Here is a 26,394-nt window from a genome sequence, read left to right as displayed (position 1 = left end):
TTTTGTTTATGTAGGTAATATTATATCTACCAATGTATAGTCTACATTAGAAGCTAAAGTTGAGAAATTCAAAAAAATATTTATCAATTCATTTAAAAAATAACAATAATAAGCCCATTATGTTAACATAATAACATATTTTTATCCAAAATAATTATATTCTCCAAAACAATATAACTTAGAGAAAAAGTGGCATCATTTCACGCTTTTTTTTTTTTGGCAAATATCTTTAATGTCTAACTTAGAAGATGGCCAGATTCTCTTCTCTGCTTCTGCATTCAGTCTGTTGTGATATCACATCATGTAGCCTCTGGAAAACTCCACTGTACGCTCATGGAAGAATGAGTTAAAAAGGCAAATACCATCAGTATTAATATAAAGATAATTTTGACCTTGAGGATCCCCTGGAAAGGTCTCAGGGACCACCCCCAGGGGTCACCAGACCACACTTTGAGAACTGTTGGCATAAAATACATAATTCCTGTCAGGGAGATGGTGGATCCAATGTTCTTTCTGGGTCCAAGCAAAAGTTTATATAACCGAAGTAAGTGTTTCCACAGCAAATGTGCTACTATGATGTCAAAGTTAGTTAGATATTATCATTCCCCCCAAACGCACACACCCTCACAGAGTTGTTGAAATGACTGAGACAATAATAAATGCAAAGCCCTTTAGGCCAACACCTGGCACCTGATGAGAGCTTGTGTGGCTATTATTACATAACAACAATCATAATGGTATGTGCTGTGTGCGCTTCTTTAACTTCTTGAAGTAGGGACTAGTATTAGACCCAATTTACAGATGAGAAAACCAAGACACTGAGAGCTTAAGTAACTTCCCTAAGGTTCTGCAACTCAAACCCGGGCTACTGGCTCCTGTCTGCTGGGACCTCTGTGATCTGGGCCTCTCCCCCAAGAATATTTAAAAACAAGAGGGTGAGGTGAAGTAAATTACGATTCCTCAGTGAGATATCTTATGCCAATTAAAAATGAAAAAGTATCAAGGTTATAGAAGTATCGGAAATATCTGACATAAATGTTCAAATGAAAAGAGCCGAATAGAAAATTGTAATTACACTGAGAGCAGTTGTGTAAAAACATGTATATATGTGAAAAAAAGTTGGGAAATATTCATAATGAGTGAAAATATTTACTAGGTAGGGTGTAAGATGATGACTGATTTATTACATTTCAGAGTTGTCTTTGTTACCATATTGTTAATACAAAGAAAATAAATGTATTTATATGTTTTACACACAAACCTGAGAAGTTAATGATATGAATTCTTTATTATGTTGGATTGAAAGTTCTCAAATGTCTCCTTTAAAATGTGTACAAAAGTCTCCACCTACACCCCCTTCTCATTAAACCTGCCCTTCTTCAATCATTAGCGTTGGAGATTAATAAAATCTGGCTTATTCAATTTTGCTTAATGACAATAGCTATAGCAGGATTATTTTCTGTTATTTTTCATTGCAAATGTACAATCTTTAATCTGCATTATTACACTAATATGCATTTGTGGGATGAGCTGGAAAAATATCATGTTTTGATGGAATGCTTTAACTCTGAAACAAGGTCTGGACAACATATGACATTTTGGAATCAAACTAATTTGTAAGCAGAGAACTCGCTGTGCTGCTGTGCTGAGGGACACAGAAGAAGTCTGGAAAATCTCTTTTTGAATGAATTAGAGTCCACCGGCGGGGGGAAGTACATTAATGCACATTAATTAGGACAAATTACAAGGGGCAAGCAACTACAGGAAAGGTAGTAATGAGAAGAATGCATATTTAGAGAAATTCCTCATTTAGTATTTAGCTGAAGACTGGTATTTAGCCTGCTGGCACAGGCCTGAGTTTTACAGAACAGCTCGCTGCAGAGAAGGAACTTGAGTTTGCCTGGAAACGACGCTTACTTCCAATCAATACCCGCATTGTAATTATGTGTGGAGCACCCCAAGAGCAGCTTATATTTTTGACCTCCTTTCTCCTGTACACTTTTTTTGGTTTTGTTTTTAAAACCAGGTTCTCCTTTCTTTTTCCTACACATTAGGAACAAACTCGCGGGCATACATTTCACTTTCTCTCTTTCCCTCTGTCTGACTTTTGGTGGCTTGGAAGGTCAATGTTTATTGGAGGTACCCCTGGGTGAAGCCAAGGCAGGGAGGCAGAGAAGGAAAGGTCTAGAGGATACAGGAACTGGGGGATCGTCCCTTGACCCAGGGATGGCAACAGAGGGAGCAGGATTTCCACAGCAGGTACCTGGGGCAGCTGAGCCCGGATATCTTCAGATCCGATGAATATACTTTCTAGATGAGACCATGTGCGCTGCACATCAAACCAGAGGGAGATGACGGTGTCAGCAGTGGACAGCTTCTTCTGCCAGCCCGATACTTCCTCCAGGAAGAAGGTAATATACCTGGACATCATCAGGTTCTGAAGCTGGACTTGGTTATCCTCCAGAACCTCGATGAGGTCCTCGTCGGACCGCAGCAGAGGCACGTAGGTCTGCGGGTGGGGCTCGAACTGGAATTCCATGTGGACCCAGGTGGTCTGCAGCTCCTTCAAGACCTTCTCCATGCCCATCTCTTTCACAGCTCTGTCTACAATGCCCCGGACCTCGTCCTCAAAGTGGTGGAGCTGAAGCTGTAGGAGGTGTGCCAGGGTGGTACCCTCATCCATGGTGAAGGTCACGCCCGTGGCCTGCATCAGCTGCCTCCAGTGCCGTGCCCGCATGGCCGGGTTCTGCAGTTTGGCCACAGCCCTCAGGGAGGTCAGGGTGTTCAAAATGGTGCTTTCCAGGCCTGTGAAGGCATCCCAGGCCCTGACTTCCTTGTCGAGGTTCCGGATGTGCCTGGCAAACCATCTGCACTCCAAGTCCATGGCCTCCACGTTGATATCCAACCACGTGGTGGTCTCCCAGGCATGGATACTGGAGGTCACCATCCCAATTGTGTCCCAGAGCTCCTTCAGCTGGCACGCCTCCTTCCTGCACTGCCTCAGTTGCTTATAGTCAGGGATGGTGACCTCTAACAAGCTAGCAGACTCAGAAATGGAGGCCACGGTGGATTCCATCTGCTGGATCTCCATGTGCCTGGCATCCAGCATCTGATGAGGGTCAGTGCTATCAAACCTACAAAACACAATGTTTTCCCTTTATAAGTAGAGCACACAAGCACCATCTCCTAGAATCACCAGAGTAATGACAGCTCGAATCCTTAAATCCTTAGTATTTTAGCAAAGGGCAGGGACTTTCACCAAAGCCTGGGAAGAAAAGACATCGGGGTAGGTTGGAGTGGGACGAACATAACCAGTTAGCGATTCAAGAGGAACACCATGTCTGGATCTGTTCTTCACATCTGAGAGGGTAATAAAAATACTCCCCACCTCCCCCACCCAGGTGCAGTGCGAAATACTCCTTTGTTCAAGCCCCCTTTAGACTCTGCTTCCAGTTGCTGGCGTCCAGCTCACTTGACACAGAAGAGCATTGTCCTGTTACTGCAGAGGCTGTACAGGCAAAGCTCCCGCCAGGAGCTACTTGTGGTGGGTGGTCTGTAAGTGACAGAGACCAATCCTGACCTACTGTGGCATTGCTCCCTCTAGGGCAGTGGCTCTCAGTCTTGGCTGCATGTTAGAGCCTCCTGGAAGCTTTAAATGATCTCCATGATCAGGCTGCTCCCTGGTCTCATTCAATCAGAATCTTTGGGGGCGGGACCCAGGCAACAGCATTTTTCAAACTCCCCAGGTGATTCCGATGTGCCAGGTCGGCGTCCTTCTCTGTGGTGAGGCTCATGCTAACAGCCTGCATCACCTTCAGGAAACAGTGTCTCCAGATGTGAGAACCACTGATAGGGACTTTGCAGTGTGCGCACAAAGCCCTCACCGCGGGCCTGCACTGCTTGGCGAAAGGCCCGCGCTGCAGGCCTCCTGTCAGGCTCCACATCTCCGAAGTACCTCCTTCAAGCCACCCCTGATCTCCTCCCGCATCCCGCGGCAGCCTCTGGTTCTGCGCCGCACGCATATAAGCACTCCATCGCGCTTTACAGCTCGAGCCCACGTTTCCTCCACCTCTTCTCCCCAGTGAGTGCTCACTGCCCCCACCGTTCCTCCTGGTCCTCATGGCCGTGAGCCTCCTTTACCCTGCGGCCCCTCCAACCTGCGTTCCTGGCAGAGCCTCTCCTCCAACATAAGAGCTGCACGTGCACAGGGACCCACATGGGTCAGGAGCACCCAGAACAATGTTCAAGGAGCCTCTCATTTTCCTCCCCCAGCCTCCCTTTATCCTTTCTTCCCATCACCAGTCTCAGATCTTCTTGTTTCTGTGTGCATGGAAGGCTAGATAGCAGGGATACCGTGACTTAAGTGTGAATACCATCTTTCTCTAAAATCAGAATAGGGTATCACGGGGTCCAACATAAAGGGAAAGTTGAGAGGAAAGGAGTGATTAGAGAATTGGCCATTTCCTCTGATCCCGTGTGTGTGTGTGTGTGTGTGCGCGCGCGCGCGTGTGCGTGTGTTGGTTGGTGGGGTACAGAGGGGAGGGAAAAAGGAAGAAGATGACATACAAACTCCTTTTCTTGAACTGTCTCTCCTCTCAGCTGTCTCTGGAAATATTTGACTTGACAGACGGAAAGTAATCCGAATTAGAGTCATCTACCTGAACTGCTTGCCACTTAAGCCTAATTACCATGCAACACAGTAACAGTTACGCATACCATTAAATTAGTGTCAGATTAACTTTGACGCTTGCTATGTTTGATTCCCGCTTGTTCCATCTAAATAGTTTCGGCTCATGTGCCCTGGTTGTGTATTTTCATCTTAAGAGAATGAGACTGAATGTGTGTCTTCACTGTTGTCCAGTCCCCAAGTGTTTCAGAATGGGTTGGAGTTCTCAGAGTTGAAGAGGGCCCTCTGTCTACATAGGCAAGTAGCTTTCTCTTCTATGAGAGCAGTAGAGAAAGAACTAGAAGGAAAGAAATGTAACATCTTCGTGGCAAGTGGGTCAGCAGGAAAGATTACCAAGCATGAAGGTTCCTTCTGCATATTCTCTCCAAAGACTAATTGTTGGAGTGTGTAGTGCGTTGGTTCTACTTTTTAACTTCATTAGAGTGAACTTGGAAAGTGAATTTAGCTACTTGGTGTCAGTATAAATCAGACAAATTCTAAAAGCCCACATTCTGTTTAATTTATTAATGGAATAAAATTCAGGCATATTCAATAGGATAGGTGCTATCAGAGTGTTGGGGGTCTGTGGACACAGAAGACAATGAATGATCTTCCTAACTCTTCTTTCCTCAGCGCACATGAACATCCTTGAATCAATATTGGTTCCTCAAATATTGGTAGGAGGTGATCATTTATCAAACCTATTCCAAACTTCATCTGCCCCGTGGCATAATTTTTGTTTATGGTTTAAATCTGTGGGTTTTCAGTTCCTGTAGCTGAGCACACATAAAAGTTAATTTGACCTAAGTAGTGAAAGGAACCTCTAGACAGGGGAGCAGGTAACCCTCTTCCCATTTCAAAGCTCTAGTGCAAACTGTCAGGATATTCACAGACCTGATTAATGCGCCTAATAAACTTGAAGCAGTTCTCCAAAGCCTGGCGGAACAATACAGTGTGAGAACAAGAAAGTAATAGGCGGGAAAAGGGTGTAGTTAGTCTTTGAAATTCAAATAATAAAGCAAAAGTATTTTAATCTAAAAGAGAAATGCCTGGAAAATCTGGATGAATAAAACTATAATTAAGAGAAATGGAAATACAGTGCTCATCTGTATGATCTTGGAAAAAGTACAGATTCAGGCCTGCCCTAGACATAGGCACAAAGAGAAAGACAGGACTAAGTGACTTAAATGAATACTTGGGAAGTGAGCGGCTGGTAAATGTCAACCTCAGTTCTGTACCTGCACATACAAGGAACAGTGACACACCTGTGCTTGATATCCCACAGGTACCATAAAACTCAGCACGCTCCCTCTGACCTGGTGACCTTTCGGCTTTTCCCATCCTGTGGCCCCATCTCAGGAGCAGCGGAACACACCCTTTCCAGCTTACTGGTCCAGATGGAAGATGGAGAATTACACCAGGCTCTCTCCCTGCTCATCTCCCGTATTCACTCAATCCTGCTGATTCTCCCTCCTAAGTCTCCCTCACGTCCATCCTCCTCCTCCATGCTCACGGCCACGGCTTCAGTTCAGTCCTCCTGCTTCGCACCCAGCTGTTGCAATCACTCACCACCCCATGGAGGCCCCACCTTGAGTCCATCTCGCTCCACTCTGCTCTCTGCAGCCACAAGACTGGTGTTTCCATGATGTGTGTTGTTCTCATGCTTGTACTCCTCAGTGCTCATTCATGGTCAAGGCCTGGTCACCTGGACCTCTCCATCCTCATCTCCCACATCCTGCATCCCAGCCACACATACATGCAGTCCTCCAGCTGGTTGTTATGTTTTCATCCCCCTGTGTGTCTCTATGTTCTGCTTCCTTTGCCTGGAATATCTTTGCTGTCCACCCCTCTTTTTTCCAAATGGCTAAGTCTCATTTGCCCATTGGCTGAAGCACAGCTTCTGCAAGGGCTGTGAACTGCCTCCCCAGTGGGCGTTAAAGTTGGCCCCCATGGACATGTCTGGTTACTCATTTTTGAAATTGACCCTGAGGCTGTTAAGTCCTTGAGGTCAGGGAATCTGTATTATCTGAAGATCCTAGCACTTAAATCATTTTTTGCTGACTCCACTGTTGAGAACACAACCGCTTCTGCTCTACGGAAGCCTGAGTCATGTGAGTGAGGCAGATTAACTGCAAGAACAGGGTCAAGTTGAACTAATGACATGTCTGAGGATACTGATATGTCCCTGAGAGATTTCATGACTAATACTACTCTTTTCTCCAACTTTTGAAGGGACAAGAGACCCTGCACAAGCAAGATGAAGGCCCTTCTTTCCTCACGTTTGCTGCACTGGGCTATTTGGAAAGCCTTGCTTTGCTGGTTGTCATGCAGGACAGCACTCAATGGGAGGAGGTCTTTAGGAAGGTTCTCCCCACCGTTCACAGAATCTGGTGGCTGGCCAGCTGGAAACACTGATGGTCTCCATTGAACTGGAGCTTTAGGGATCAAATGCTTTGACCCAGAAACCCCTGGATTATCCTGATCTTGATGTGGGTAAGGAGACTGGATAACATGGCATTCATTCCTTGAAGCCAGGAAGCCTGTGCTCAAGGGCAGGAACTGAACAAGAGAGCCGCTAGAAGCTTGGTGCATCCCTGTCACTCAAAGGGGAGAATGAGTCTCCAATTTCGAGAGGTGTGAGAAGGGCTTGAATCTGGCTATGATGGTTTAGCCGATTACTGAGAAGTGAGAGAGCTCAGCTAGGAATGTGCTGATACAGCTTTAAGTTAAGAACAGAAGGAAGAAGAAAAACGCAACTTGAACATGAAGAAAGAACCTCCCCCAATGACCTGATTCATCCTGCACCTGTCAGACTGCAAGGGCCAGATGAGACACACACTTTCCTTTTCCTCCCAAAGACAAGATCAGCGTGAGCTTCACCTATCATCTAATCGGGAACAGAAACTTGCCTTCACAGAGATGCATTTTAGAAATTGATCTGAAAGTGGAGGAACCAGAATTCAACTCATTTGCCACACACGGTGTCTAAACATTTTAAACACACACATTCATGCATACGAAACTAAGAAACAAACTCATGCGTTGACACCCATGAAGATTCCCTTCAGCCCTAAATCCACGATTCTGCTCTAGTCTTGATAGTTTTCTTGACAAGAAGAGAAAAACATCAAAATTGCAGTAATGTTTGGCTTTCCACACTGCTGTGAGCAGTTCTTTTCAAAGTCTCTTGCAAAGATTCATCTGCATGTTAAATTAACAGATGTGAATTTGCAAGTTAAGGGTAGCAATATCCTTACAGCCAGCAGATAGATATCAATAAAAGTGCTAAGAAAGAAAAGCCAATGCAGCTATCAAATTAAAAAACAACAAGAGCTGATCAATATACACACGTGATGTAACTAGGAAGGAGGGATGCCAGATTTCCAGTAGACATACAGAAACACACCAGCAAACAAGGGCTGTTCCATTCAGGCAGTCTCGGGAGTCTGTTTGGGAAGATATTTCACCAGACATCTTTGAATTCCTTTTTAGAACTTTTTTAAAACAGAGACAGATGATGTAAAATATCAGTGTCATTACCTTTGTGGCTGTTGCCTTAGGTGTGGATATTGTTAGCACTGAGCAGAAATACCCAGCTTAATTGCCCGCCTGCCTCACCAGCTTTGGCCCTGTGTGATCAGTGTCGAATTTCAGAAATTCAACTGTATGCCCAAAGGAGAATCAAAAGAATGTGCTTCAGACTCTGAAGGAATAGTCCCAAAAGAAGTTCCACAAATGTTTTGAGCAATAGATGCTTCTTTGGAACAAGGGCATAGCTCCTAAGGCACTTATTCTAAAGGGACACAGACTCATTTGGAGTTATATGCCCTGGAATGATTGCTTAAAAGGGAACCAGTTACTTCCCTTAGGGAGGCAGTCTCTACCTTGGCTGCACATTGGAGTCACCTGGGGAGCATTACAAACTACTGATGCCCGGTCTCATCCCCAGAGAGTCTGATTTAGTTGGTCTGTGGGACAGACTGGACCCCAGGTGATTTTAATGCTTTAGAGCTCCATGTTGTACATTTATCATAAGCACAGTTTACACATCTGTCCTCCCCTGCCTCTTGACATACTCATCTCGTTCTCTCTAGCCCCAAGTATAATGCTTGGGAGACAGTAGCTGCTTAATAAATGTTTGATGAATGAATAATAGAATAGGTAGGCCCTTACTGTGTGCCAGGTGAGGTGACTAAGTCTCAGCTTGCCTGAAATAGAGGGGCTTCCCTGGATGTATGACTTTCAGTGTTAAAACCACAACCATCCCAATTAGCACAGCACTGTAAATCAACTATGCTTTAATAAAAAAAAGAAAAGAAAAGAAAAGAAAAAACCCCCCAAAACTGTCCCAGGTAAACCAGGATGGTTGGTTATCCTAGTGCCAGGTCCTATGCCTAAAACTTGCAAAGATTCGTTATTTAATCCTATCAACAACCTTATAAGGTGGATACTATTATTAACCCCACTTTACAGATGAGGCAACTGAAGCAAAGAGATATTAAGTGACTGCCCCGACTTAGGCAGTGAGTAGTGAACCTGAGATTAGACACCGGTCTTGTTAAATCCAGAGTCCATGTACTTAATCATTATGTTGTCTTTCCTCCCGATAAAGCTGTGATTTTCTTTTTCCATTTTGTTTGTTGCTTTAGTGTGTATCTCTCAATGTCAGATTTCTGTGTGTAAGTAACCCTTGAAAATAAAAAGTTTCCTTGCTCCTTAAATAGGGCATTTTTCAGTCTAGAGACCTCCAAAACTACAGAAGAGACCCAGCAGGAAGCCCGCTAGGGAAACAGAAGCAAACCCCGGAGCTGGCCTGAGGGGAGAGTGTCCACTTCAGCTGGCATGTCAGCAGACACAAAGCCGGCTGGTACCCCTGGCTGGAGCCCCCGACGCTGAGGAGCAGACCCTGTAGATTTCTCCACCAAGGCAGTGAGCCCCTGAGAAAAGGACTTGTGTGTGTGTGCACGGGGGCACGTGTGGATGGGTGTTGCCCATCCCACAGTTGTTTTGTTCGTGTAAAGACCCCTGACCACAAGTAGGGAGGAGTCTGAGAACTTACTAAGCAGAGAAAGTACACCTTGAAGTAAATTCATCACTTCAAATCCTGCCATTAGGCTACTGAGATGCCTTCCAAAATTATTCTAAAATTCCATCAGCACTATTTTAAACCAAAAGAACAGGAGTCTGGGAGAATTTAGAATACTAACAGTTTAGTAAAAACCTAGTAATCTTACCACACACAATCCCTTTATAGACCTGGAGACACAGAAGCTTCTAGAATTTTTTAAAGTATTTGTACAGTCTTTGTTCACCCCACACAGGCCACAGTGGTACTCTGTGAACATGAGCACCAGGTTCTAACCAGTGGACCTAAATGGGAGGGAAGACTAGTAACTAGTCTTCACTTGTTAAAATAATACGCGAACTCCACGGAGAGATCACCGTGACTTAAGATGCTGCCGTGCTTAAAGGCCGGGAAGCAGTGGTGGCAACTTGGGTGCATACCTGAAGGGGGCTTCTCTGCGGAATCGCTCCCAAAACTGCTGCTGCTCTGCCTCGAAGGCCGCGCACCTCTGGCGGAGGAGGGTCGCTTCATTTGCCTGCAGGGGGGCCACCTGCTGCCTCACGGTAACAGCCATCTTTTTAATGTTGTTCCATTTCTCAGGCAGCTCCTGCAAAGGAGACCTCAGTGTGGTCAGACCCTCCCCCACAGTCCTGAGGCTGGACGCACCCGGATGTCTTCATCTCTGCCCCGATGCCAGGCTCTGATGCCGTGGCATCGTTCGACCCTTCCTTGACATGGCTCCCTGGATGCCCACTCTCCCGACGATCACCTACTTCTGATTCAACACTATCCTTCTTGCCCTCAACTTCTAACCCAGTAACCCTGGCCCTTTTCTACATTTTCTAAGAGTGCCTAGTTATTTCCTTTTATGCCCCACATCTCTTAGACCATCATAACATTCCTCAGACCTGCTTTTTTTTCTCCGAATGAAAAATTCAGCTCATCCATAATCCTGGAAAAAGAACCCAAACACATCATCCACATCAGTTCTCCCATATATGTCCAGCGTTACAGTGTTTCATATTTATTGAGTTTCAAGAAAGTGGTACACATTATACATGTGCAACACATTTAGCTCCAAAGCATGGACCTTGAGTAATCACCAAGCCCTGTTTTTCATTTACTTCAACCTACCTCATCCCACTCTGAAATCCCCAAACGTTCCCTCTATTTCTTTTATTAAGAAAACATAAACTTTGCACTGACCTCCAGCTGCCTGAACAGTGTTTCCGGCAATTCTTGTCCATAGGTCTTCAGCAATTCAATAGTCTGCTTTAAAGGCTCAAACATCTCATCGGTGCTGCTCTGTCGTTCTTTAAGAGCCATAAGGTGTCCCATAATTTCAACCAATCCTTGGAAATCTCCTTTTCCGACTTTCTTGAGCAAGCCATTCTCGCTGTTTTTTATAAATGCTTCAAGGTTGGCCAAGCTGAGCAAAACAAACAGAATGTGAGGAGCCATTCTCCTTTCACTCCTTGAAAGGAAGATTTATTTAGTTCCCCAACATTAATAGCTATTATTATGGAAAACTCTCCATCCTCCTGGTATTATTATGGAAAACTCTGCATATCCTGATGGTATTATCATGGAAAACTCTCCATATCCTGATGGTAAGATACGACCCTCTTCAGAAGTGTCAAGGTCGCAAAGGACAAAGACTTAGCCCTCCATGATGGAGGGTGAATTACTGGGACAACTGGAGAAATGTGAATAAGTCTGTACTAAGTAAGTTACTACTTCCACATCAATACTAACTTCCTTGTGTTGATAACTGTACCATGGTTGGTTATCTAAGATGTTATCATTTGGGAAAGGTGAGTAAAGGTAAAAGAGAATTCTTTGTACTATTTTTACAACTTTTTTTGTAAGTCTGAAATTATTTCAAAGTGAAATTATTTCAAAGTAAATATATTACAAATTATGTTGTGAATCTCAGATTATTTTTTAAAAAACTGAAAATAAATACTATGGCCTCAAAGGTCATACACACTTGGGTTTAATTTTGACACTTACTAGATGTGTAACCATGACCAAGTCACTTAACATCTCTGAGCCTCAGTTTCCTCATCTACAAGATTGGAAAAATCATTTCTTTCTCACTGGTTATTGTGAGAGTTAAATGAGATTCATTCTTGAATTCAAAAATGTTTATTGGGCAATTATTATGAGGCCTAGCCTGCTTCCAGGTTCTGAGAATAGTATAATAAATAAGATAAAGTCTCTGTCCTTATGAAACTTACATTCTAGTGGGAAAAATAAATGTGACACAGATCAATGAGATAAATGGTACAGTTTCACATGGTGATGAGTGCCATGAAATAAGGGCATAGAGACTAAGGTCAGAACTATTTTATATGGAGTGGTCAGTAAAGGCCTTTCTATGGAGGTGATGTTTGAGCAGAAATGTAAACAATATGAAGGAGTGAGCCAAGAAAGAAACAGGAAAAGAGCTTTCCAGGGAGAGGGGGCAGCATGAGTAAAGGCACTGAAGCTGGATTCAGTTTGATTCTCTTGAGGAAAAGGGGAAAGTCAGGGTAGCAGAAGCATAAGGAGAACAGAAGGGAGCACGGAGGGAGAAGATGTCAGAGAAAGGGCCAGACACTGGGAGGCCTTATTGGCCATGATAAGCAGCTCAGATTTTATTCTAAGTGTGAGAATTCTGAGTAGGAGAAGGGCATAATTTGACTGGTTTTCAAAAAGAACTATAGATGGAGGAGAACAGATTTCAGCTGGAGGTGGTGATGATGATGGTGATGGTGACATGGGTGGGGAGACAGAACAGAAGCCAGGGGGGCATTTAGGGACTATTGTGGTTGTCTGGGTGACAGAAGATACTGGTTTTGACCCGGATGGTGGACATGAGGAGTGGTCAGATTCAAGGCAGTTTTGCATGCAGAGCTAATAAAACCCACTAATGGGTTGGGGGAGGGGTGTGAGGGAATAAAGAAATCAATAAGGACTCCTGGCAATGGGGTGAATGATGATGCCATTTAAAGAGATGGGGAAGAATTGGGGAAGACGGGGTTTTTTGGAGGGAGAAGAGGGAAGGAGATAAGTTTTACACGTTTAGGGAATTCCCTAAACCTAAGGTCTACTGCCATTAGGCTACTGAAATGCCTAATGTCTAATGCCATTAGGCTACTGGACCACCTGGTGGTCCAGTGGTTAGGACTTGGCATGTTCACTGCCGGGGCCTGGGTTCGATCCCTGGTCAGGGAACTAAGATCCTGAAAGCCACCTGGCCCGGTCAAAATAAAGAAATAAATGTGTTAGGTTTGACATGCCTCCCAAACATCTAACGGAGATACTTATTAGGCACTTGAACTTAAGTCTAGAGTTCTTAAGAGACGGGGCTAAAAATATAAATTTGGTAGTTATCAGCACACAGATTATTCAAAGTATTAGATTAAATATCACCTGGAATATGGCTGTGGCTAGAAATGAAATTCCAGGATCGAGGTTTCAGGAGTTCTAATATTTTGAGTCCTGGAGGAGATGAGCCCAGTCGAGGAGACCTCGAAGGAGGAAATCAAGAAAGTGAGGTCTCCTGAAGAAACCGTTTGGGAAGGAGGGAGTGATCAGCTGTACCAAATACTGCAGAGAGGTACAAGTAAGACGATGACTGATCATCACCATTGGATGCGGCCACATGAAAATCATCGGTGCTCTTGGCAAGACTGGTTTCAGTTGAGCAGTCTAATAAAGGCCTGACTGGAGGATAAGTTGGAGAGTGTGGATTTCTGTTTCTAGCTGTATGGTGTACACGATAATATGAATGACCCTTCTCTTAAGACAACAGAAATGTTTAAGCACATATTTCAAAATCATTTAAAAATGCATCACTAAGGTGGCATGAAATTAAGGCATCTCCAGAAGCTGAAAATGTAGTGAAAGCAAGAACCCTGGGAGGAAAGCAAGGTTCAAAGCTGGCTTTCACAGGATAGTTTCTATTGAACCCCGGAGATCTTGAGCTTCTACTTTGATTCTTTATGAGAACTGCGGAACAGGTGATTAAGCCTAGGGCCCACTCATGGTGAGGAAGCTGATAGGAAGTTGCGTGTGAAGTTGCAACGCCGTTAAGGGTGAACAAGAAATAAACAGGCTGCATGGTATGGGACAGCATGGAAACTCGCCCGAATTAACCATGACACTAGATGGACTACTGTAAGTTGAGGTACAAGTGGTCTGGGGTTGGAAGAGTCCCTTGATGACCGGCAGAAACAAATGAAAATCCTTTCTGGAGGAATGCAACAAGAATCCAATCCTCAAAGGATTACTCTCCAAGGAACATGATTTTATAATCAAAAGTCACAAAACACGTAAGGAAAGAAGTCACCATGAGTGGGAGCCAGCAGAAACAGCTGAATTAAACCTGTGAATGTTTTAGATACTGGAATTCAGGTGCAGCATATAAAATAGCAATATTTAATATGTCAAAAGACAAAAGAGCTCTTGTTTAGGTGCTTTGCTTTACTATTTCTGACCCACATACCAGGAGCAAACGCTTTGCCTGCAGTTTCCCAGACATCTATTCAAGATTTACTAAGAAAAACAACTTCATCCTTTTAAGTATGATATATCAGTTTGTACAGAAATGCTTTCTTTAGGAATCACCCTTCAGAAGCGTAGATAAACTCTTACATTCTCAACAGGTCACCATGCCTTATCCTGGCCCCAACTGCCTTTATGTTCAAGCATAAATTCAGCATTGTCTCATAATCAGGAATGGAGGTGATTTCAGCGGCTTTCCAAATATGCCCAGAATCTGTGATAGTGTGTGGACCTTTGTATCGAATGATGGATTCAAGAAGTGACAAAACTTATTGAAGTGGATAATATGAAAATTATGGCCTGTGATGGCATTTTGTGAAAAGAAACTTTTTTTTTTTTTTTTTTGCGGTACACGGGCCTCTCACTCTTGTGGCCTCTCCCGTTGCGGAGCACAGGCTCCGGACGCGCAGGCTCAGCAGCCATGGCTCACGGGCTCAGCCGCTCCGCGGCATGTGGGATCTTCCCGGACCGAGGCATGAACCCGTGTCCCCTGAATCGGCAGGCGGACTCTCAACCACTGCGCCACCAGGGAAGCCCGAAAAGAAACTTTTAATATGTATTCTAGCAATGCAAAAATGATCATACTGTGCTATGTTAGTGGGCAATTCCAGTAGAAAGAAGCTAATAATTTTCCATAGGCCTTTATGTTAACTTTGATCTATGGCAAGAAGAAACAAACCATTTTTAGGCTGACAAATCAAAAGTTATCTTAAGATTATCCTCTAGTAAATGTATTCTAAAACTTGAAGAATGAATAAATAAAAAAGAAGGAATTTGAGCAAAGAACGGGAGGGTATAAAAATGAGTAAGCAAAACTGTAAAATAACCAAATAGAAGATCTAAAAATAGAAAGTATAATTAAAATTTAAAGCTCAATGAATGGATTAAACAAGAGGTTTAGACAACACTAAAAGAGAGAATTAGGCTGCTGTTTGATAAAAGTGGAGAAATTATTCAACTGCAGTAAAGAAAGACAAACAACTGAAAACTGAAAATTATTCAAATACATGGGTGATATTTAAAAGTGTGTAAGTGTAACAAGTGTAATAAGAGGTCCAGAAGGAGGTAATAGAGAGAATGGGCAGGAAGCAATCTCTGAGGATATCTTGGCTGAGAATTTTCTTGAATTAATGAAAGACAACAAATATAAGATCAAGGAAGCCCAACAAATTCAAGGTGAAATTAATATAAAGAAACCCTCACATAAGTACTTCAGTATGAAACTGCAGATTACCAAAAGTGAAAAACAATCTTAAAATTAGCTGCAGCAAAAAGACGGATTTCTATTAATTAAAAAAACCCTAAGTTGATGGCTAACGATGCAACACCAAAAATGAAGCCAGGAGGGGGCTTCCCTGGTGGCACAGTGGTTGAGAGTCCGCCTGCCGATGCAGGGGACGTGGGTTCGTGTCCCGGTCCGGGAGGATCCCGCATGCCGCGGGTGCGGCTGGGCCCGTGAGCCACGGCCGCTGAGCCTGCGCGTCCGGAGCCTGTGCTCTGCAACGGGAGAGGCCACAGCAGTGAGAGGCCCGCATACCGCAAAAAAAAAAAAAAAAAAATGAAGCCAGGACACAATGTCATAATATTTTCAATAGGCTTACAGAAAATATGTTATCCTAGAATTCTCTCTTCCACATATCAATTTTTTCAAGAACAAGGGCAAAATACATGCACTTGGAGAGAAAAAGAATGAGAGTTTTACCAAAAGAACCTTATTAACGGACCTTCTAATGACTACAATTCAGATAGCATGTCTGTACTGTAGGAAGATGGAATGAGCAAAGATATTGGTAAATATGTAGATGAATTTAAATAAACAGTGAGTGTATAAAAATAAAGTATGATTTGTGGAGTTTAGATAAATAGCAGAGAACAACTGAAATTACTTGGAATTATAGAATATAATTTGATGTATGAACGGTTGAGATCAAACTAAAGTCCTTGTATTGGTTGTGAAAAGAGTAACAGTACTGATTAGTTTACTCCTTTTAAGAATGTTTTTAAAAATAGCTATGGTTAACTATTAGAAAAGAAGACTTAGATAGCACAACATCCAAATTAGCAGAAGGGAAAAAAAATGGAATAAGAAAAAGGAAAAATAAAAGAAAATATTTTAAAAAATGCAACCCAAAGCAGGCAAGAAAGAAAACAAAGAAAAGAAGAACAAATAGAGAAGACACAATAAAATGGTACAAATGAATTCAAATATAGCACAACAGACATTAATGAACAAAATGCTCCAGATAAAAGAAAGATATTAAGGTAGATAAAACATTCAGTTCTATATCAATTATAAAGATCTCTTCTAATATAAAGGCACAGAAATATTGAAAGCCAGAGGATAAAATAAGAGACACCAGGCAAATGTCATACAAAGGAAACTGGTTTTGTTATACTAATATACAACAAAACACACTTTAACACAAGAAATATAGCTAGTGATAAAAGATTTTTAACGTGTGGCTAAAAGATTCAATTTTCCAGGAATATATAAAAAGTCAAACGCTGTATGCTCACATAGCATAACCTTTAAAAATATGAAACAAAAAGTGACAGAATTTCAAGGAGAAATTGACACTCTACCATCAAAGTGGTAGATTTTTAACACAGTTATCTCAGTAATTGATAAATTAAGCAGACAAAAAAAAAGGCAGCGAGGTTATAGTGGATTTGAAGAAAACAAATTTGATCAAATAGGCATGCACAGAACATTATACCCAACATTTATAGAGTACACATTTTTTTTCAAATATGCACAGAACATTTATAAAAACTGACCAAATTCAACAAATTTCAGAAGCTTTTTATTACATATGTTACATTCTCTGACCACAATACAATTGTTAGAAATTAATGACAGAAATGCAACTAGAAGAACCCACGTTTTAAGATTAAAAAAATATATAAGTACATCATAATGAATGTTAAAAATATTTAGAGCTTGATTATTACTAAGACTTGTGAGATGTAGGTAAAATTGTACTTAGAAGGGAACTTATAACTTTAAGTGTTACATTAAAAAAGACAGAGGGCTCAAGGTGAATAGCGAAGCACACATCTTAACTTAGCCAAAGGACAGAAAATAAACCCAAAGAAAATAGAAGGAAATAATAAACATAAAAGAATAAATTATCAAAATAGAAATCAAATTATAATAAAGAGGATCAATGGGTTCATAAGATTGTTCTTTGTAAATCTCTTGGTAGATTAATTAAGTAAAGAAGCCAGAAAGCACAATAGAAATGAACAGAAATCTAAAAAGGAACATATCCATAGATTCTGTAGAGATTAAACAGGTAAGAGCATAATATAAATTTCATAATTTGAAGATTTACATGAAATGGATATATCCCTAGAAAAATATGACTTACTAAGGAATAGAAAACCTTAATATTCCTATAAACATTAGAGAAATTACAGGTAAAAATCTTGCCACAAGCAAAATACCAAGCCAGATGTTTCAATAGGAGATTTAAACTTTCAAGGATTAGAGAATTTCAATCTTACACCAACTCTTACGGAGAAAAAACAAGAAGGTTACTTCCTAACCCATTTTATGAAGCTAGAAAACCACAGAGCAAGATCAGACAAAGATGTTACAGAAAGGAAAAACTGAAAGCCTGTTTCATCAAAAACAGACACATCAGTGCTAACTAAAATATCTGCAAACAAAATCAAACAATGAATATATTGAAAAAGACAATATTTCATGTTGGGCTTAACTCAGTAATGCTAGGTTGGTTCAGTATTAGAAACCAAATAATATAGTCACAACTTTAACATATTGAGGTGAAAAAAACAGAATTATCTTAATGGAGTTAGAAAAAGCGATTGATAAAATGTTATATCCATTTTCGCTAAATCCTCTTAACACATTAGGACTAGAAGAGAACTTCTTTAATCAGATAAAGAGATGCCATAAAAAACTCACGGAGTATTATACTAAGTAATGAAATGTTGAAAGTATCCGCTTTAAGATCGGGGACAAGACAAGGATACTTACCATCACCACTTTATTCGATGTTATACTGACAGTCCTAGTCAGTGTGGTCAGATAAGAAATAGCGATAAAACGCATTTTAAAAAAAAGACTGAGGAGGAAGAAATAAAATTATCATAAATTTGTAGATGATGACTATGCACATAGCAAACCCCAGAGAGTACACAGATGAATTATTAGAATTAACAACTTATTTAGTAGAGTTGCTTGATACAAAATCGACATACAAATGTCAATTCATTTCCATGGAAAATATGATTTTAAAATATCATTTACACTAGGAAACAAAAAATAAAATATTAAGGAATAAATCTTAAGAAAGACGTGAAAATCATTTTAAAGGAAACGATTACAAAATTTCATTGAAGGATATTAAGGAAGATAAATGGAGAGATAACATGTTCTTAGGAATACCCATTACTACAAAGATGACAATTTTCCTCAAATTGATCTATAGTCACTGCAAGTATAATCAAAATCCCAATGGATTTTTTCTTCTACAAACTGATTTTAAAATGTATGTAAAATAGTAAGGAAGGGCCGAGAATGACTGAGACATTCTTAACGAAAGTGAACAAGGTAGGGACTCGCTCTGCCAGATATCAAGATTTATTACAGAGCTACAGTAATTAGGACTGCATCATATTAATGCAGTGACCGACAAAGAGCTATTTAACGCAAAAGATAAAACTTGTAGGAGAGGATGTAGGAGAGTATCATCAGGATCTCAGGACAAGAAAGGATTTATTTAACAAGAGAAAAGAAGAAAACACAAGGGAAAGATGGACACATTTGGCTACATAAAAATGAACTTGTCATCAAAATATACCATAAATGGAGTGGGAAGACGGGCCACAAAACGGGAGACTAAATCTGTAATATGTACAATCAGCAAAGGATTAGACATACAATATATAAATCACTTCTAAGTATAAAAAGGGAGAAGATAAAGTCCAACAAAAAATGGGCAAGAGCTATGAAGAAGCACAGAATAGGAAGCATAATGACTCATCCAAAAACACAAAAAGATGAGCCACTTTATTCATAGTGAGAGTAATGTAAAATGTCTATCACAGCGAGATACCACTAAGCTCCCAGCAGAATGGCCAGCAGTAAACAATCTGTCAGCAGCAAGAGGTGTTGGGGACTGGAATCTTCATAAATGGCCGATCCACCTTGGCAAGAGTTGTCATTACCTGCACTGACCCAGCAATTCCACTCCTAGCTATACACCCTAGAGCCATGTTTGCTCATGGATACCGTGATAGCTGTATAAGAGAATGCATAGCAACCTTGCTGATATTAGTGAAACCATCTGAAACAACCATATTAACCACAGAATGGATAGATAGATTGTAGCATATTCAGATGATGGGATACCCTACAGCAGTGGAAATGAATGAACTACTGCTATATTCTCAGCGTGCATGGGTCTCAAATATAATGCTGAATAAAAGAAACAGGACAGAGGGATATATAGTATGCAACACTGTTTCATTTTTATAGCTTTAAAATGGAAATCTCAATATATGTATATCTCTGTGTGTGTGTATGTGTGTATGTATGTATATATATATATATATATATATATATATATACACATACACACACACACACTAAGCCATGAAGAAAAGTATGGGAAGGATTATTTCACATTTAGGGCAGGGGTGACATCTGGTAGGGAGGAAGAGGGATTTAATCAGGGAAGAGTACGTAAGGGAATTTTAAAATGTAGCTAATGTTCTGTTTCTTCGCTGGATAAAGTAAATGAGAGTATTCGTTTTAATATTTTTCTCTAAATCATACGTATGCTACATTTTAAAAAAATTCTTTTTTCTTAATTTATTTTATTTTATTTATTGTTGGCTGCATTGGGTCTTCATTGCTGTGGGTGGGTTTTCTCTACTTGTGGTGAGCGGGGCTACTCTTTGTTGCAGTGCGCGGGCCTCTCACTGCAGTAGCTTCTCTTGCTGCGGAGCACCGGCTCTAGGCACACGGGCTTCAGTAGTTGTGGCTCGTGAGCTCTAGAGCGCAGGCTCAGTAGTTGTGGTGCACGGGCTTAGTTGTTCCACGGCACAAGGGATTTTCCGGGACCAGGGCTCAAACCCATGTCCCCTGTGTTGGCAGGTGGATTCTTAACCACTGCACCACCCGGGAAGCCCCTATGCTACATTACATAATAAAATTTCTTGTAGAGAGAGAATGGAAGATGAAGAAGTAAGGGGATCAAGTATAGACACACCTTTTGAGGAATTTTGCTATGAAGGAGGGCACACAGAAATGATGCTGTAGCTGGAAGGACTCCTGGGACCGTGTTCCTTTCTTTTTTTTAAGATGCCAGATGTGACAATATATTTGCATGCTGTGGAAAATGTATGAAAATAGATGGTGTTGCTGATAGGGAATATTTAAGGAAGTAAGTTCTCGAGTAGATGAGAAGAAAGAGGCTGGACTTAGAAAACCAGCTTATTCACTGTAACAGGAGAGGTAGTTGAATGTATAGCTTCAAATGCAGGTAGGTTGGTAGATTTGTTGGTAAAAGGTGCGTTAGCTCTCTTGTGATTGGTTCTAATTTTTCAGTGAAATGAGAGGCAAGGCTATAAGGGCAGAGAGGATATTTGAGGTTTAAGGAGAGAGGAAAAAAAGAGTCTATGGGAGTTGGGAAGAATCTATGAAAATGTTCATAAAAAAATTTATGTTCATAAATTTAATATGAGATTGGTCAGAAGACTGGTTTGTTTTTCCTTCATCCAAGGATGAATTGCTCAGGTGCAGGTGTGGGGCACTGAGTTTAAACAGTCAGGGTTTTATGAGGTGGGAACGGGAATGGGAAGCAAGGGTGATAAACACTGAGCTATCCCGATAAAGCATCGGGACCAATGGATTGGAAATCCTGATGGGTCTGAAGAACTTTGCATGGCACCGTTGCCAAGTAAGTGAGCTGGAAAGATACCAAGTGGTGGTCAGAGAATGGAACACTTTAACCTGAGATTTTGAAGGGGAAGCAAGTACTTGCTCATCTTTCCTTCCACGCCACCGAGGGCACAACACAGAATTAGATAGCAGAGGTACGACGGAAGGAAAGGGCAATGGAGAGAGAGGTCAAGAAAATGAGAGGCAGGTATAATGAAGGCTCCATGTGGATGCTGAGCCACTGAGGATGATTATTAGCAGAAGGATGGGAAAGGGAGACTGAGCCAGATGACATGACCTGCAACGAAGGGGAGGAATGGCTAAGGGCTTGGCAGGTGACTGTGGCAGGGACAAGTGGCAGGTTTTACTGTCTGATAGAATTCACTCCAGTGGAGCCAGAGATTTTGAGGGAGGACCAGGTGGAATGGTTTGGAAGCTGCAACTAAGAGCAAGAATATCTCATCTACCTCTAGGCCCAGTGGTAAGAAGGATATAGTAGAAAAATCAGCCCTACTTGGGAGGGCTGCAGGGAAGCAGTATCCTCAGGAGAGAGCTGGGCTTCAGTTAGAGCAAAAAAAGGATGAGAGAAGACGAAGGGACAGTGGACTTTGCTGATGCAAGATCCTGAGGTCCAGGGGAAGAGCACAGGGGAGGGCTTTGTAAGGGCAAGGGTGGGACTGAGCTTTGTAAGGGCAAGGGTGGGACTGAGCTCCATAAGGAGCTGAATGGGGATGAGAGTTAAGATGATGCTATGGACTAAATGTCTGTGTCTCCCACAAATTCATATGTTGAAGCCCCAACTCCCCATTTGTGATGGTATTTGGAGCTGAGGCCTTTGGGGAGATAATTAGGGTTAGATGAGGTCATCAGGGTGGGGTCACCATGAGGGATTAGTGGCATTGTAAGAAAAGGAAGAGGGAGATCTCTCTTTTTCTATCTGTGCACAGGAACTGAGTAAAGGCCATGTGAGGACACAGTGAGAAGATGGCTGTCTGCAAGCTAGGAGGAGAGCTCTCACCAGAAATCAAATTGACTGGCATCTTGATCTTAGACCTCTTAGCCTCTTGAATTGTGAGAAATAAATTTGTGTTGTTCAGGTCACTCAGTCAGTGGTATTTTGTTATGGCAGCTACAAGGATCCTAATACCAATTCCAATGCCTATGGGTGGGTAGGGGGGCACCCCACACCACCAAGCAATTCTCCAACACCAACTGCCTGTCCTACAACTTGACTCAATTCTGACACTATTTACCTGGAGATTCCATAGGTTAAGGGCTCAGTCCTACAAGACTGCCTCACCCGCTTCAGACCCAAACACTAGTCCAGGTTGTCACCTTGCCTCTGACTGACCAGCTATAGGACAGAGGTTCCAATGACCTCCTCCTTGCATTTGATTAATTTGCTGGAGTGGCTCACAGAACTCAGAGAACCTGTTTACTCATTAGATTACCGGTTTATTATAAAAGGATATAACTCAGGAGCAGCCAGATGGAAGAGATGCACAGGGCAAGGTATGGGAAAGGATGTGGGGCTTCTATACCCTCTTTGAATGCACCACTCCTCCGAATCTCCACACATTCACAAACTGGGAGCTCTTGAAACCCTATCTTATTGGGTTTTATGGAGACTTTATTACACAGGTATGACTGATTATACCATCAGCCATTGGAGACTGATTCAATCCCCAGCCCCTCTCTCTTCCCTGGAGTTCTGGGGAATAAGACTGAAAGTTTCAACCTCTAATCACATGGTTGGTTGTTCTGACAACCGCCCCCCATCCATAGGTGAGGTCCAAAAGTTACCATTAACATAACAAAAGATACCTTTATGGCTCTCATCACTTAGGAAATACAAGGGTTATAGGAGCTTTTGCCAGAAACAGGGATGAAGACCAAATATTGGGTTGGCCAAAAAGTTCATTCGGGTTTTCCCATGCATCTTATGGAAAAATCCGAATGAACTTTTTGGTCAATCCAATATATATGTCTTATTACAAATCGCAATATCATAGCAGTCCAAGCTGAATGAGACAGATGATAATGAAGGATTGGATTTCTGTCAGTAAATGAAGTATTTATGTAAGGCAAGGTGGGATTAATCCTGACACCTACTAAGAGAAGGTGGAAATCACAGAATTACAAGGTACATAGTAGACACTCAATAATAAATATTTTTTATTGTTCTTATTATTTCTTTTTTTTATCTAATCTTTGAGAACACAATGAGACATTCTCCCAAAGTGTAGCAAAGTAGTCAGTTTATGGATCATCAACTATTAAAACTGGAAGGCACCTTACAGGAATCCAGTCAAACTGTCTTCTTTCAGAGACAAGGAAACAGGGGTTCAAGGAGGACTCAGGCCTTCTCAGTGCTCTATCATGTGTTTTCCTGTTAAAACAACTGTTACATCCTGTGAAGCCTCACCTGGTAGGGACACATGGAAGCTGCTGTAACTATGCCCTGTATCAACCCTGTGTTTCTGATGCTCTGACATTTAGGGTCTTGTCGGCCCTGGAGGGATTGACCCTCCCAGGGTTAGCCAGTTCCTAGAGATAGTAAACAACCTGCTTTTGACTGTGCCTTTCAAATGCAAGCCAATCAATCCAAAATCCATATCCCCAACCACCTCCTCCATCTGGCTCTCATTCTCCAGGCCACAGTTCACCTGCCCTATAATCCCACAGCCAGGTACCAGACAACAAAAGACAGCCCCTACACCCCAGAGCCTGTTAAAATTATTAAAAGAACTAGACAATCCTAAACCTGCTCCTAAACCTGGAGAAGAATGTCTTGCCCATTCTTCTCCATGGAAGCCGTAATAAAAGCTCTGCCCACGTTTCTCCTCACTCCCTCTGCTTCCTGATTAACACTGGTGCCCCCCATTTGGCCCTGCATGGTGTGCTGTGCCCCCCTCCTCTTGGGATCTAACAAACTATCTTTTCAATAGCAGTCATCTCCTGATCTTGTGGCCTTGCCATACCTAAATAATAATAAAATCTTCATCTGAAACATGTTCCCATGTCCTTGGGTCACCAGACCTGCTAATGGAGAGGGACCAGAGAGCACAGAGCTGTCCCCTCAACAGTACTCCATTCAGGGGCAACACTGCCACCTCCCCAACTGCCACCATTGCTTCCCTTTCTTGGCTCTCAAGTGTGGGAAACTGGCTGCTGCTTCTTAAACAACACTTGGAAAGCCCTGTTTGAAACATCCCAAAATGATTTTCTGCGGCTTTTCTAGAGTGCAGAACCATCACCCTTGCAAAGTCTCTCAAAATTTGTTTGTAGATAGATGCATTCTCGACTTGGCTGTCTCCCTTCCACATCACTGAGCGGCAAGCAAGACCAGCACCAAACTCTGGGGAGGGCTCCCCTGCAGCATCAGCTAATACACCAAAGACTGATCACTGAACACTCCACAGGATTCTGTGGGGAGGGGCTGGGAGCTGAGATTCTGCAGACCTGTGAGGACAAGGCTAAGGTGAAGTAACAGGGAGACTATTAACCTACTTGATTATTTATCTAGAGGTTGGTGCTCTGGCTTAGAGAGCCTGGTGCTGGGCTGGGTGGTCTAGGTCTATGGTGGAACAGACAGAGTTTCATATCCAATCTGTCACACAGCTAGAGTGGTTCTGGCAGGCATCAGGGGTGTGTAGATCTAGGGGCTTCCGTGCTTCACAGCTGGATAATCTGAGACAAGCAGTAAGTGGGAGAAATAAAATCTAAGAGGCCCATTAGACCCCCTCTGCTTCTCAGGCTTAAAGAGATTTCACAGTCAGAGCTGTAAAGGGAGGTTAGATCTGCTATTATTGTCTCTAACATTATTTACCACTTACTGAGTGCCTTTCGCACACTGGGCACCAAATGGAAAACGAAACAGAAAGAGGCCAGGTCTGATGAACAAACGAGAGGGCAGGACTAACGTTACTGCTGGTGTCCAAAAGCCTGGAACCTCCAACCCGCTGTTTTAATTTTTAATTTAACCAAGAACCTATGGATAAAAATGTGAAGAAGATTAAAAACATGGTGTTCCTGACAGCCCGGGAAGCTAGCAGGACTGTGTTACCTGTGAGTGACGTAATCCACAAGGTGCTGTTTGAACGTGAGGCTCCACTTCTTAATTATATTCAGCAGAGACGTTTTAAAGGGCCGCACATCAATCTTCATCCAGCTGTCAAACACCTGGATGGGCTCCAGCCTGCTCACGTCTTCATGGAGCTTTTCGTAGCAGTCGATCTGCACTTTGAACTGATGGAGCAGGGGCGGGTTCTCTGGAATGCCATCCTCAGCATGGGCTTCCATCTCCTCTGCTGTGAGCATGTGCCCATATAGCAGAAACTGGCCCAGAGCCTCCTTCCGGTCCTCCACGTAGAGGTAGGAATACTGGCTGAGGGTGCTCCGATAGCCGCAGCAGAGGGTCATCATGCCCTGCACCCGCCCCATCAGCTCGCCCCGCATGCCTGCCAGATCAGGCATGGCCTCCAAGTCAACCTAGGGGAGCAAGACAAAACCAGGCGGGTGACACCAGCACTTCACAGGGGGCTCCAGATCTGATGGGAGGGCAGGATGCTTGCAGATCCAGTACCTGATAATGGGGAGAGCCGCTTTGAGGGGAAAGCCGTGGAACCAAGGACGATATCCTAAAAATGCTGGTGATGAGACCCTCAACAATGTCGTAGAAGCCACCCTTCACTCCAGGCTCCAGAGATGGACAGAAAACCAATTCTGGGATGGCTAAGCTCAGTTGTGCTTCAAATATTGGGGTGAGTCCTGCCTTACATTCTGAAAAACAAGGAAAACAGAAGAGAATGGCCAACGTAGGCAAAATGCAATACTGTTTTAAAAGCACTCAGAGCATTTCTTTCCTTTAGATGAGCTGTTTGGGTATAAGAAAATGGAAATGTAAAATTTGCTAACACCCCAGAAAAGGTGAGGGTGGCAGTCCTGCAGTGTTTATTGACAGGGGAACCACTGACATTTGGAACAGGCTAATTCTTGTGTAGGGCTATCCTGGGCATTGCAGGACATTTACTCTCCTTGTCCTCAGAGAGCACGTCCTAGTGACTGATCAACCCAAGCCAGTCCCCTTCCGCATTCCCAAACATCTCCTGGGAGGCAGTACAGCCTCTGACTGAGAAGAGGTTGATTTTGCAAAGCCAGTTTCTTGGAAGCAGCTGATTTCTTCCTGTGCACAAACCA

The 26,394-nt window shown here is 42.5% G+C and overlaps 1 protein-coding gene across 2 annotated transcripts in view; it reads right to left on the bottom strand.

Annotated features, from left to right (window-relative positions):
* The window catches only part of DNAH9 (dynein axonemal heavy chain 9), a 299,097-nt gene that overhangs the window by 218,553 nt on the left and 54,150 nt on the right, over positions 1 to 26,394 (bottom strand). For both annotated transcript variants that reach the window (XM_004266832.3, XM_033422847.2), the window contains 5 exons: positions 25,781 to 25,977; positions 25,262 to 25,686; positions 10,938 to 11,160; positions 10,172 to 10,338; positions 2,264 to 3,134 (listed from right to left, as the gene is read on the bottom strand). In XM_004266832.3, the coding sequence (XP_004266880.1) occupies positions 2,264 to 3,134; positions 10,172 to 10,338; positions 10,938 to 11,160; positions 25,262 to 25,686; positions 25,781 to 25,977 (1,883 nt within the window). The remainder of the gene's footprint in view (positions 1 to 2,263; positions 3,135 to 10,171; positions 10,339 to 10,937; positions 11,161 to 25,261; positions 25,687 to 25,780; positions 25,978 to 26,394) is intronic.

This window comes from Orcinus orca, chromosome 19, assembly GCF_937001465.1.
Source record: "Orcinus orca chromosome 19, mOrcOrc1.1, whole genome shotgun sequence".
In the NCBI taxonomy this organism is placed as follows: domain Eukaryota; kingdom Metazoa; phylum Chordata; class Mammalia; order Artiodactyla; family Delphinidae; genus Orcinus; species Orcinus orca.
This window is presented reverse-complemented; position numbering and strand designations above follow the sequence as displayed.